Below are 14046 nucleotides of genomic sequence, written 5' to 3' on the forward strand. Positions count from 1 at the left end.
CTTAGACAATAGAGATGTTTGCGTTGGATTTATTTGTGAGACTATAGAGAGAGATTCCCACCTGTTGCCTTCTGAGTCTTCCGAACGTGCGACTACCAAGTTCACTTTTCTCTCTTTTCTATCTTCTAGTCTCCAAACTTTCCTCTGATACTCTCTTTAGTCAGTTTCACATTTTTATCTTAATCTGTACACATATATCGTAAAGTTCATCGCTTCATCATTCGCTCCATCAAATTTCCTTCCTGATTATTACGCGAGATGATAAAAAGATATACAATATATTAGCATTTTCTATCTTAAAAGAGATATTTTAATTATTGCCGAAAATAATTAGAAAGCTAGGTAAATAAGTTGTGTGTTAAATTTTATGAGAAGAGTATATTGAATGTGATTCGTGAATATATTAATTATTTTTTACGACAGATGAAATAATCTTTCTCTGAGTGATAAATGTAATCGATATTTAATCGAAACAAGATATATATATTCAATTTGTTTCGATCGTATCGAGAGTATTATCGAGAGAATACGTAGGAAATCAACTTGTTTACTGTTGTCTTTCGTTGGACCCGACTCGCAAATATTCGCGCGAGATAGGCGCGCGTTCTACTTTCTCCTTTTTTCTTAGCGCTGTTTTCGTTGTCGCCAAAGTAAAAGGGCGAATAAATAGACGGTAGAGAAGAGAGTAAAAGGAAGGAACGAAAGGGAGATGGATGGCAACAACAAGTTATCGTAAAATAATCGAAGGCATGGGAATCAACATCTGCGATTTGCTCTTATTCGTTTGCCTACCTTGTTTTCGCGAGTAATGCATTCAAAACATTCTATTTTCATTTGGATTAAAGTTTAATATCATTTGCACAAACAAGTATATATATTATAAATTAATTAATTAAATATATATATATATTTTATACTATATCTAAAATATATTATTTAAAATATATTATATTTAAAATACAGTATAAAATTAATATAAAAAAATATATAAGAAGAATAAGCGCAATTTTCATTCATGTAGGCAATTCTTAACAAAAAAAAATTTACACTCTAATATTAAAACCGTCAGATTTTACATGCTAAACATTTTTTTACGCTCCGTTTAAAATATATTAAACATGTGTAAACGAAAAAGAGTAAAATCGCCAAATAACACGAAAATCGTGAAAGAAAAGGGATACTCTCGATGTCTGTAAATGAATTGATTTCTTTCTCAGTCGTCTATCGTTTACAGGTTTGCCCCGAGCTCCAATGCGGACTTGTCGAAGCGATCGAAGGAAGGATAGACTGAATCCTCAGTGCATTCCTGCAGCCTCTACCTCTCTGCATTACGTAATAGCAAAACGACCTTGCGTTCCATCGTAATGCCTGAGAATGGCAGAGAACCACGTACATCTCGCGATCAACTTCCGCCAAGTCCCTCTATTTCTCTCTCTTTCTTTTTTTTTCCTTTCATCGCTATCATTGTTTTCGTCGGAAGAGAAAAGATGCGGCGAATAAATAGACGGCGCGGCAAGAAAGAAAATAAGCGGTGAGAAATAAAAGGTGAGCGGCAACAACAAGTTTTCGCGAGACACAATCCCGTGTGTCTCCGTTGTTTTCGCGTATGCAGTGCGCTTGCAAAACATGTCTCTCCATTCGAGATCAATGCCAGATATAACGTCTACAAAGAAATATAATTAAAGAGAAGTAAAGGGGTATAATTTAAGTTAAACCTAAGGCGGATTAATTAACTGATTCCATCTGGACTTGTCCTGCAGAATAAATTGTTTTGCGCAATTTTTCTCTCGACGAACTGTTTACATCCTTTAACATTATCTTATTTAGCAAGTTCCGTCTTATATACATATTGTGTTGATCGTATCGGTCGATCGACGATTTACGTTTCCGCGGCAAAAAATCAGAGAGAGATATCTCTTTTATAGACTACGATTTACGGAAGCAACGGAGAATCCTTATTATGTTAGCCAGTAACTTGAGATTATTTATCGCGTCATTAATCAGACGAGTTTTTCCCGCCAGTGAGAATTGTAAACCGCAAACAGATGCAATATGGAAATGGATGTAAATCGTAAAAGGAGGTGTACGCGCTCGCGTTGTATCCGTGAAATGGCAGTCGATATTCAGGGAAGTCCATAAAATGAAATCGTTGCAGTTTCCGGATGCAGTTTGCGATTATTTCACGGTCCGAGTGTTCGCTACAAACATTGATTGCGGTTTATGTATATAAAGTATATTCAAAAAGATCGTAACATTTACACGACTATGAGAAATCAGACGAGAAAGAGGAATGCAACTTTGCAATCTCGTTATCTACTCCATCATTTCATTGAGAATTTTCAGACTACTAGTCGCTAATTTTATTTTATGTATTTTTTTTTATTTAAATGCGATTATTACGATTGGCAAATGATACAATGAGGTGATCGCAACAACAAATAAATGTATTTCGTGCGAGATGGCAAAGCGCACCTTTGTAATTCGTAATCGTACGCACTCGTCGGCCGGTAAAGCACTCAGATAAATGAATCCGCCGAGATTTTAGCCCCGTTAAAGTACAGCATGGCCTTGCGTACGCAGAGGCCACGTAACATAGTCCTCTTCCGCGACGCTTTTATATCTCGCGGTTTACTGGCAATCGTCATTCGCGGGCTTTACAATGTGTCTGGTTTACGGGCTCTCAACCGTCTCAACGAGTGTCTCCTTTCCGTTTCTCGGCTCCTCTCTTTCTCCGTCTCTGTCGTTTACGATATAGGTCACATCTCCGTGAAACGCACTCGAGGCTGCAACTCTCCGCGTGAGCGGCGCGCGTAAAGACGACGGTGATGTAAAAACGAATCCAATGTAAAAGCGAAATGGCTGTCTACGATGGCAATGCAACGGTGAACGTCAATACGCTAGATAAGATCAGCGAACGAGAGTGATCTCGAATCTTATTCTGACGAGCGAGTTTTTTCTTCTGCAAGATTCCTTTCCTTCCTCAAGGCGCGATATTAACAAAAAATTAAAAGCTCGAAAATAAACTGAATTTAGTTCTTGCAATCGTGAAGAAATAAAAAAAATATAGCCGGATCAGATATTTTGTAGATCGAGATTTTAAACTCAAACTAATTTTTTGCAAAGAGAAAGGAGAGAAAAAAGAATGCAAATAATAGACTAGAATATCGATGATATATAATTTAAAGTCCACTCTTGGAGAGTTTACTCGTTGATTAAAAAAAGATTCAGTTTTATTAATATCCTTAGTTTTTAAATAAATGACATTTCCGTCACGTGCGTGATCAGAATTTATTTCAAGACTAATATTCTCGTGTTTTGTGCGTACTGTCATTGCGTCTAATTGTATTAAAAAAAAAAATTGTTAGCCCCAACGTCTACAAGCTACATAATGTACAAGGTATATTCCACTGTCCTAAAGTGGCGGTGTTTTACGAGCAAAACCTAGCGGGAAAACATTACGTCTGATGAACGCGAGGTTGAACGTATGTTAAAGGAATTCTTACCGAAGAAAAAAAACCGGGACATTTCGTAGAGGCAGCAAAACAGTAAAACGCCAGATGACACGATGATGAAGACAGATGTGCGCGAGCGAGATGTAATCCGTTAAATACGATACGTTATATATATATGCGTTATATATACATAATTAAAATTAAGATCTGATTCTTCTATCGATAATGAAAATCTCCTATTTCGATAATTAAAGTTTCGAATACAAATGCACGCTTTCGTTCGAACTTTTCTTTCAATCTCGCGTTACACACATTTGTTTATTTAAAAGAAAATCAAAGAGAGATCCCCATGGGAACCATGCTACGTAGAAAATACAGCCTGCGTCTAACAGCGACGATGCTTTACGAGCAAAAAGCGCGAGCGGCTCTCTATATCTAGCGGAAGCAACGGTTTGAACGGCGGGGACAAATTTGACAAAAAAGATGAAACGGTGAGGGTGGGGAGGAGAGGGGGGAGGGGGGAGAGAGAGAGAGAGCAGGCTGGGACAACAGGACGAGCAAATGGGTGGTGAGGCGACAGTGGACAGAAGTACAGACGAGAGAAAATAACAGTCCCCTTATATCCCACCCTTTAATCCTTTTACGCGCACAAGCACCACCGCCGACTGTATGCAATGGGGCATACGATGCGTCTAGACAAAATAATGATTTGGATTTCAATACATTTGCATTCATTACCCCCCTCTCCTCCTCCCCCTCCTCGGTACCCACCCGCGATCCGGGCGGTCTCTTCTTTCGCCATTCCGCATTTCGCAGAGTTACGCTCGTTATCATACGAATGCTCTGCTCCGCAGCAACGCCGCTCATTTCGTTCGCCGTCGAAATGCGACACGACGGGGGCAACCCAGGATCCAGATCGGCGCGATGCGACCGAAGATAGGGGAGAAAGGGGGGAGAGATCACGGATTTCCCGCGATCGCCCGGCTAATGAGTCGTGTGTGTGTGTGTGCGCGCGCGCGCGCGCGTGTGTGTGTCGGCTCTTCTTGATTTGTTTTCCTTTTTCAACACACATGCGCGTCGCGAGTCTAGTCCGGATCGTATTAAATTAGAAGTATTTGATGCGCTATTTTGAAGTAGATTAACAATTCGGCTATTCTTTCCTTTTATGAGCACTTGTTATGTAATATGCAACCTATATTTGCCGTCATCTTTTTCATATTAGTAATCAATTCAATGATGAGATAAATGTTGGTGATTTTTCGCGGGATAAAAATTAATATAATTATTAAGCTTAGATTAAGAAGAACACTCACGGGTTCCGTTATTCCGTCCCCGTCTTTGCCTAAGGAGTGACCTTCGGACCAACCCATTTTCGAAAGTATTTTGAATCCTTTATTATCCTTCGCGATCGATCTGATTGAATAAATATCTGCGTTAGAACTTTGGAATATTTATACAGGACGCGTTTATCTTTTTATCTAAATATTATAATGTACTCACGTGTGGACAGAAGTCTGTTCTGTTTTAACACGATGATGCGAGGAACCTACATATTGTCTCCTAGCTTGCGCTCTATCTTGATAACCCGAAGCCAATTGACTAGATATGATATTATCTTTTGCAAATCCAAACTTGTGCTTCAAACGTCGTAATTCTTCTTTGTGAAGTTCCTTCTTGGAAGCTTTATTTTCATCGAGACTGATATTTTGTTGCACGAGGCCTGGCTCGCAATGACCGCACGTTTCATTTCCGTTATGAATATGGCACAACAGTTTTGTCCCGCCAACTTTTATAACTGAGCCATGCTTTATCTCATGAGCTTCGGATTCTTGTTTAGCTACTGATAATCTCTTGCCATCCAAAAATGTACCATTTCTTGAAGCAGAATCTATTATACGGTATTGTTTCTTAGTTTCATCATATATAAAACGTGCGTGATGCTGTAAATATACAAAACATAATACATAAATTATTATAAATATATATGTATACAAATATATATTAATATATAATGTATTGTTATAATATATTATACCTTGCTAACATTTATATCAGGTATTAGTACCGAATGATCTCCTTCTCGACCTAATGTACCTCCTATACATGTCACGAGAAAAAGAGAGCCTACTTTTAATTTTGGTAAATCTGTTTCCTTTGTAATAATCCTCATACAAGGTGGATAACTTTTTGCTAAATCTGAAATAAAAAATAATTTATCTTGTTGCATAAAAGACTTTTCTTTTGAATTTTATGATAAAATTTATTTGATGAAATCAGCAATGGAAAAATCCAAAATTTCCGTAGCAAACTGCATTCTTATAATAAGAAAGAGAAAAACAATATTTGAAACAATAATTGAAAACTATGTAAAATACTATTTTATCCGTCTTTTTCACATAAATCATAATATATACTAAAATTATATCAATATTTCAAAATAAATACTATTAAATTAAAAAATGTGTAATGTATATAATTACATTCTAATGTTATATAAACAAATGTAAAATTAAAATTAATATTATTAATCTTTAGAGAGAGAGAGAGAGAGAGAGAGAGAGAGAGTGTGTGTGTGTGTGTGTGTATCTTGTAACAAATAATTGAAGAATAACGAATTTATAAACTAAAAACTAAAATAAACCTGATTCTTCTTCAGAGTCGCTTTCACTATTAGTAGATATATTAGGAGATATTTCATCAGAAATATCGTCTTTCTCGTTTTCTGAACATTCACCCTCCTCAGGCTCTTTATCTTCCGAATCTTCTTCGCTTATAATTTTTCGTTTTTTTACATCATCCTACAAGAGAGACATGTATATATATTAAAAGCATAATATAGTTATACCTAAGGCTTGTTTTCTGTATTTGTTGGTTGCTATATCTGACAGGCCTTTTGTTAATTCATCTATTTTGTCTAAAACCTGTAAATGAAAACAATATATTAAATATTTTTTTTACAAGAAAATGAGTAGTGACACATGCATAGAATTAAAATTTCATAAGTTTATAATTAACAACCTTATCTGTTTTCCCAGTTTTTCTTTCTTCTTTCTTTTGGGAAATGGGAAGCTGTACAGTAGTATCCTCATTTACACAAACTTGACTGTGGAATTGATAGGTATTACTAGCTTCATCATAGTAGTAATATATCCCAGTATTTCCATCATAATACAGACCTTGGCTCTACAAAATAATATTTTTTGTTGTGTTTATATATTTACAAGAAAAATATTACAATAGAGTAAGGATAATATAATATATAATATATTATAATACATACTGTGTCATAATAGTATCCAGTATTATAATCATAATACATTCCTGATGTTTCTTCATAAACAAAACCGCTTTGAAATAAAGCTGATTCTGCTACTTGCTTTACTTGATCTACTATACTAGATGATTTAACATCATTACTAATATTCCAGTCTTGCAATAATGATTTATCAAGATTAAGCGGATCTGTCTGAGTCCCACAGTCTACAAATGTTTTAGCAGAAAGCAAATTTTGATGTTTCTACAATAAATAATCATAATTTATATTAAAGATGTATTAAAAAAATTTATATTAATGTATATACATATAACAAATGTAAAGTTTACGCATCACATCAATAATATTTTAGATATTTTACCAAATATATATACCTGTTCATCGAGTTTGTTTCGTAGTTTATTAATTTTCTTGCGCTGCTTCCTAATATGGTTACGTAGCTTACATATAAATTTTAAGATGTGAGGCAAATTACATAATTCTTCTGTGAAATCTTCTTCAAAGTCTGATACAATTTCTCCTTCTTCACTTTCATTATGCATCACACGTATATCCATACTTTGTTTACAAAAAGCACAATGTATGTGTGCACAATAATAAGGTAAAATTTCACTAATCTGCTACTCTATTGTAGGAGTAATGAGAGAATTAAGATATATATTTATTTACCACCCTTGTGAATTTAATTACTTTGTTACATTCAAGAACATTTAGCTTTGTACAAATAAAATAAATCTCTTGAATTATTCTTACAGCCATATCACACGTACCTTGACATGCTTCAAGAAGAATAGAGACGCACATCTCTGCTAGATGGAGTTTGGAGAGCTTTGTTGATAAAGTCACTAGATTAACAAAGTACCGCAATTTTGATCTCAATAAGATAAGATGGAGCAAAAATGGCGTCCGATAGTGCAGATCATAGACCTTATAAGTATGGACTGGCAATACGTATCAGACTGTGTCCGGAGGAGGTTAGAGAGAGAAACATACTTTTTGGTAATTCTCTTTCTACAAGTGCAATGCATACTTTCGGACACTTGTAGAAAGAGAAGTACTAAAAAGTATGTTTCTCTCTCTAACCTCCTCCGGACACTGCTTCTCTACAGAACTATAGGCAATTGCCAGTCCATATCTGTAAGGTCTATGGTGCAGATAGTGCACACTTTGTGTAGCTATCTATACTAAGTGCAATTTTTCTAATCTTGATCCTGATTTGTCCTGTGTCCCGTTGGTATCGGACGCCATTTTTTCTCCAGCTTATCTTATTGAGATCAAAATTGCGGTACTTTGTTAATCTAGTGACTTTAAGGTCGCCTAAAAGCAGACTATGACAAAAAAGAGTGAAAATTATGAACAAATTTGTTGTTTGTTTTATAGATTTTAAAAATGGCTTGTCGTATGCTACATATTTAGAGTTATAAATAATTTGATAAAAAATGTTCAATCTGTAAACAATGGTAACGCAAATGAAATATATCACTGTCTCTAAATCATTATATGTAATTAACATATAATGTGTATTTAAAATTAATTTATCAATTTAACTCTAATAAAATTATGAAATTTTTTTCAGGTATATTATTGTTTAATATTGTTTAATTTATTGCTTGTCAGTCATTCACATTTATTAAAAATAGTCACTTTATTAAATAATGTGAGAAACTCTATATTTTTTTGCGAATAGTAAGTAAAACTTTTATGGATAGCATTTTGATAACAGTTTATATTTACAGTAGAAAATAATTTGTATTTCACTGTGCTTTTGTTCTATAGGACCTGAAGATGAATTATGAAAGAGTGTGACAAGTATCAGTAATGCAGGAAGACGCAGAGGTAGAGCAAGAAGAGTAGTGAAAAGAGAGAGCTCCTAAATAAGGAGCAAATTATTGGCATGGGAAAAATTCCAATACAATTTCCTGGTCTAAACACTCCTGTGTTTAGAGGAAAAGAATTAATTCAACAGCAAAAATTGCTTGTAAATCTTGAAAGAAAGCAAAAACTTATGGAATTACCACAAAGTCAAACCAGACCAATGCAAATCAAATTATCGCCATTGGAATATGGTTGGACGAGTGTTACAATGGATGGCAGAAGCATTGAATCAGATCTTATTGGAAAAGGTTAATATTTATGCTATTATTGGATTATAATGGTTGAATCACACACATACCAAAATCATGGGATATGATGTCTATTTTCAATTTTTTTTTTATGTTTCAGTTCTAAATATTAGAATCTTATATAATTAATATCTTTGTTTTGTGCAGATACATTTGAAAGTTTTGAAACCTGGATTTTGGAAAAAAAATGATAACTTGTATGACCGGTAATTTAGCACGTAAGACTAGAATCAGTTCATTTATAGTAACTGGAAATGGAAATGGATTAGCTAGATTTGCGTTATCAAAAGCCAAAGCATCCCTAAAGACGGTTAAAAATAGGGCTGGTCAAAGACTAATGTATATTCCTACATATAAGGAATACACTGGTAAGAAAATGTGTAATGTGTAATGAATATGCATTTTTTTCAGATATTTCTATTGAAAAAAACGCATCAGATAAAACTGACTTTCCTGTACATTTTAAATGTGCCAAAAAATTTGCTCTTTATTCCACTTACTGCAATAATGTACACTAAAAATGACAGATCTATATTAAAAATGATAGATCTATATTTAGTAGTTGGAAAGAAAGAGAGGAGAAATGAAAAGTGCATCTAAAGAATTTAAAAGAATAAAAATCTAATAATAATAATACATAAAAATTAATATTATGTATTTTTTTCATGGGGAATGTGGGGCGCACATTTATGCATTTATTTATTTAGATGAGATTTACTTTAGAGCACATTCAGTATTCAACTTTAATTTTATTTTCTCTTTCTTATGATATATAAGTATAACATAATTACCTGCAAATGCTATCATTTTTGTGAGCTTACAGTGATACAGAAGCAACATTACAAGTACTATATTTACAGATAACATCTGTATAATAAAAAAAGCACCAAAAATCTAATGATGAAAAAAGGATAAATATTATAGATCAGCATAAGTGTCAACCAATTATTCCACCGCTCTGTTTCATTAGAGTTGCAATTTTCTTTTATATCATAAATATTATAAATATGATAAAGATTTCTGTACGTTTCAAATAAATTTATATATTTTATGTATGTAATACTGCGCACACATATTAAAAGGTGATAATATCGCAGTTATAATAAGATACAATCCTGGCAATGTAGCGATGTTTGGATTCTGAAAATAATTTAATTTGATTTATTTTTGAGAAATGCACACAATACTTGAGAGCAAATTATTTTTGTGCCATGTATTACCTGTGTAAAATTCCACACGCAGTATCATATTGTCTGCGATATATGAAAAGCTTCATCGATGAAATAAATGGTTGAATATGATTGAGATATAAGAAAAGTACTTGTAATGTAGTAATATAGTACTTGTAATGAATAACGTTAATGTGGAATACATAAATATTTTATATTTTAATTTCATGTAATCGAGATGTGATAAGACACTCATGATTACTTTAAAAATGTGTCCACAAATATCATGTAACTTCAATAGCTGCACATTCGTCAAATTAATCCTATTACGTTAAATGAATCACAGCAGCTTGTTTTAATTTAATCTAACCTAACCAATTATATTATATGCTACTCATTAAAATGTGTAAAACTCTACGTCGCACATTTAATACGATTAATATATTACGTACTAAAATGTAATACATTAAGGAAATAATTAAATATTATTTTTTAAAGCATGATACAATCCAGGCAGCATACGCTTGTGTTTACATTCGATATCCAAAGACACTGAGAGGTTAGGTTAGGTTAGATCAAACAAATTTATCGTTTAACAGTTGGCAACCCTACGAGATAGGCTGTCTGTGCAGCACTGCGCGCGCGTATACAAAATTCAAATCGCTTCTAGCATAATCATCTTCACGCGATCGACTTATTTGAATTGCACCGAATCGAATTATGATGCGGCGCCGATTTGTCCGAAATTCGGGACATCGCGATGCTGTATAAGCGTCGAATGAGCACGAATTGTCACGCAAATATGATAAATCAAATCTACTCAGGCGGCTGTTCCACAGGCCGCTCCTCCTCGGGACAGTTCGCTCGCCTCGGGACGTCCCATTCCGATCTTGATGCACACAAATTCAAACGATATCATCAACGCGAACGCGCGACACTTTATGCGGCACTCCCGATACTCGCTCGCATCCGATAATCATCATCAAGGGCGCGAATAACGCGACGCAACTTCGCTCCATCTTCGCGATGACGCCATCACTGAATATCGTCAAAAATCGCTGTCGCGCGTTTCCATCGACTCACTATGAAAGTCGCGCGATCATCCTTGAACACTCTCGACGCTCGTTCACTCGTGATATTCGTTTAAAAACGATTAAAAGATGCGAAAAATGCGGACGTACGACGATCCGTGTAACTGCGTATGACTCCGAATCACGCGCCAACATGGCGGCCGTATGACGCGTTTGACGTAGCAGTGACGTCGCAGTGACAACGCAGTCACGCGCCAACATGGCGGCCGAATCAGTGCGCATTCGTTTCTGCGCATGGCCATTCCAGCGCGCAACTTTGATAACTGAATATTGTCTACGGCTTTAATTAATAGCACATAATGATAAATATATAAAGATGGAATCAATTAATCATATTGGTAATATATGTAGACTTGCCCGAAGAAACAGAAATAAAATTAAGAGATATTTTTAATTTCTTTTCTTTTAGTAAAGGATGGAAATGTCTATTCATAGGCTTGTACTTTTTTTCCTCTTTCGCGCTATTTCGATTCAATATATAACGTAGAAAATTCATAGTATATTATGCTAATGATATGAATTACGAACGATTCGATTGTTTTACTGCTGCCGCTTGCCGCCCGCTGCCCGCTGTCCGCTGCTGCTGCTGGTTCCCGCTGCTGCTGCTGCAGCTGCCCGCTGCCCGCTGCTGCTGATGTCGACTGAGAGACCCACATTCTGAAAAAGAAAAAAAAATAAGAAAAAGAAGGGAACAAATTAGAATAAAAAGAGAAACAAATTAAAATAAAGAATAAAGTTTAAATAAAAGGCTCCTTAAACATAAAAGTAGGGAAATAGAAACATTAAAGACAAAAGACATATATGAGCGAAAGCTCGAAACAGTAAAAGGAAAGAGAAATAAAAAAAAAAAAAAAAATGCCCGCTGCTGCTGCTGCCGTCCGCTGTCCGCTTCTCGCTATCCGCTGTCCGCTTCCCGCTGTCCGCTTCCCGCTGTCCGCTTCCCGCTGTCCGCTGTCCGCTTCCCGCTGTCCGCTGTCCGCTTCCCGCTGTCCGCTTCTCGCTATCCGCTGTCCGCTTCCCGCTGTCCGCTTCCCGCTGCCGCAGTCCGCTGTCCGCTGTCCGCTTCCCGCTGTCCGCTTCCCGCTGTCCGCCTCCCGCTGTCCGCTGTCCGCCTCCCGCTGTCCGCTGTCCGCTTCCCGCTGTCCGCTTCCCGCTGTCCGCCTCTCGCTAGCCGCTGTCCGCTTCCCGCTGTCCGCTTCCCGCTGCCGCTGTCCGCTGTCCGCTGCCTGCTGCTGCTGTCCGCTGTCCGCTGCTACTGATGTCGGCTGAGAGACCCACATTCTGAAAAAGAAAAAAAAATAAGAAAAAGAAGGGAACAAATTAGAATAAAAAGAGAAACAAATTAAAATAAAAAACAAAGTTTAAATAAAAAACTCCTTAAACATAAAAGTAGGGAAATAGAAAAATTAGAGACAAAAGACAAAGAAGACCGAAAGCTCGAAACTGTAAAAGGAAAGAGAATTAAATAAAAAAAAAAAAAAAAATGCCCGCTGCTGCTGCTGCCGTCCGCTGTCCGCTTCTCGCTATCCGCTGTCCGCTTCCCGCTGTCCGCTTCCCGCTGTCCGCTGTCCGCTTCCCGCTGTCCGCTTCTCGCTATCCGCTGTCCGCTTCCCGCTGTCCGCTTCCCGCTGTCCGCTGTCCGCTGTCCGCTGTCCGCTGTCCGCTGTCCGCTTCCCGCTGCCTGCTGTCCGCTTCCCGTTGCCGCTGTCCGCTTCCCGCTGCCGCTGTCCGCTTCTCGCTGCCGTTGTCCGCTTCCCGCTGCCGCTGTCCGCTGTCCGCTTCCCGCTGCCGCAGTCCGCTGTCCGCTGTCCGCTTCCCGCTGTCCGCTTCCCGCTGTCCACTGTCCGCTTCCCGCTGTCCGCTGTCCGCTTCCCGCTGTCCGCTTCTCGCTGCCGTTGTCCGCTTCCCGCTGTCCGCTGTCCGCTTCCCGCTGTCCGCTTCCCGCTGTCCGCTTCTCGCTATCCGCTGTCCGCTTCCCGCTGTCCGCTTCCCGCTGTCCGCTTCCCGCTGCCGCTGTCCGCTTCCCGCTGCCGCTGTCCGCTTCCCGCTGCCGCTGTCCGTTGTCCGCTTCCCGCTGCCGCAGTCCGCTGTCCGCTGTCCGCTTCCCGCTGCCGCTGTCCGCTGTCCGCTTCCCGCTGCCGCTGCCTGCTGTCCGCTTCCCGTTGCCGCTGTCCGCTGTCCGCTGTCCGCTGTCCGCTTCCCGTTGCCGCTGCCGCTGTCCGCTTCCCGCTGCTGCTGTCCGCTTCCCGCTGCTGCTGTCCGTTGTCCGCTTCCCGCTGCCGCAGTCCGCTGTCCGCTGTCCGCTTCCCGCTGCCGCTGCCTGCTGTCCGCTTCCCGCTGCCGCAGTCCGCTGTCCGCTGTCCGCTTCCCGCTGTCCGCTTCCCGCTGTCCGCCTCCCGCTGTCCGCTGTCCGCCTGCCGCTGTCCGCTGTCCGCTTCCCCGCTGTCCGCCTCTCGCTAGCCGCTGTCCGCTTCCCGCTGTCCCGCTTCCCGCTGCCGCTGTCCGCTTCCCGCTGCCGCTGTCCGTTGTCCGCTTCCCGCTGCCGCAGTCCCGCTGTCCGCTGTCCGCTTCCCGCTGCCGCTGCCTGCTGTCCGCTTCCCGCTGCCGCTGTCTGCTTCCCGCTGCCGGCTGTCCGCTGTCCGCTGTCCGCTTCCCGCTGCCCGCTGTCCGCTGTCCGCTGTCCGCTTCCCGCTGTCCGCTTCCCGCTTCCCGCTTCCCCGCTGTCCGCTGTCCCGCTTCCCGCTGTCCGCTTCCCGCTTCCGGGCTTCCCGCTGTCCCCGCTTCCCGCTGTTTCCGCTTCCCGCTGTCCGCTTCCCGTTGCCGCTGTCGCTTCCCGGCTGCCTGTCCGCTTCCCGCTGCCGCTGTCCCTTGTCCGCTTCCCGCTGCCGCAGTCCGCTGTCCGCTGTCCGCTGTCCGCTTCCCGCTGCCGCTGCCTGC

The 14046-nt window shown here is 39.5% G+C and overlaps 1 protein-coding gene and 2 long non-coding RNA genes across 10 annotated transcripts in view; 2 read left to right on the forward strand and 1 right to left on the reverse strand.

The window, feature by feature from the left end:
* The window catches only part of LOC105248692, a 27154-nt gene extending 22190 nt beyond the window's left edge, over positions 1-4964 (forward strand). For all 6 annotated transcript variants that reach the window (XR_002192433.2, XR_888996.2, XR_888995.2 and 3 more), the window contains one exon: positions 1235-4964. This is a non-coding gene — a long non-coding RNA (uncharacterized LOC105248692). The remainder of the gene's footprint in view (positions 1-1234) is intronic.
* LOC105248691 (angiogenic factor with G patch and FHA domains 1) overlaps positions 1-7827 on the reverse strand; it is a 12427-nt gene extending 4600 nt beyond the window's left edge. The window contains exons 1-9 of one of the 3 annotated variants that reach the window (XM_025407668.1): positions 7810-7827; positions 7497-7571; positions 7101-7351; positions 6733-6969; positions 6471-6635; positions 6094-6250; positions 5488-5648; positions 4953-5392; positions 4766-4865 (exon numbers count right to left, since the gene is read on the reverse strand). In XM_025407668.1, the coding sequence (XP_025263453.1) occupies positions 4766-4865; positions 4953-5392; positions 5488-5648; positions 6094-6250; positions 6471-6635; positions 6733-6969; positions 7101-7283 (1443 nt within the window). In that variant the 5' untranslated portion in view covers positions 7284-7351; positions 7497-7571; positions 7810-7827. Of the gene's footprint in view, positions 1-4765; positions 4866-4952; positions 5393-5487; positions 5649-6093; positions 6251-6297; positions 6374-6470; positions 6636-6732; positions 6970-7100; positions 7352-7496; positions 7723-7809 lie in introns of those variants that run through there. The other 2 variants (XM_011253622.2, XM_011253623.2) reach the window with 2 other exon arrangements.
* Positions 7828-8330: 503 nt separating this feature from the next.
* Positions 8331-9773, forward strand: LOC112637616. Its single transcript, XR_003122625.1, has 4 exons — positions 8331-8412; positions 8503-8849; positions 8997-9217; positions 9710-9773. It is a non-coding gene; the product is annotated as an uncharacterized LOC112637616 (long non-coding RNA).
* Positions 9774-14046: the final 4273 nt, after the last annotated feature.

This window comes from Camponotus floridanus, unplaced genomic scaffold, assembly GCF_003227725.1.
Source record: "Camponotus floridanus strain SB8 unplaced genomic scaffold, Cflo_v7.5 scaffold183, whole genome shotgun sequence".
NCBI lineage: Eukaryota > Metazoa > Arthropoda > Insecta > Hymenoptera > Formicidae > Camponotus > Camponotus floridanus.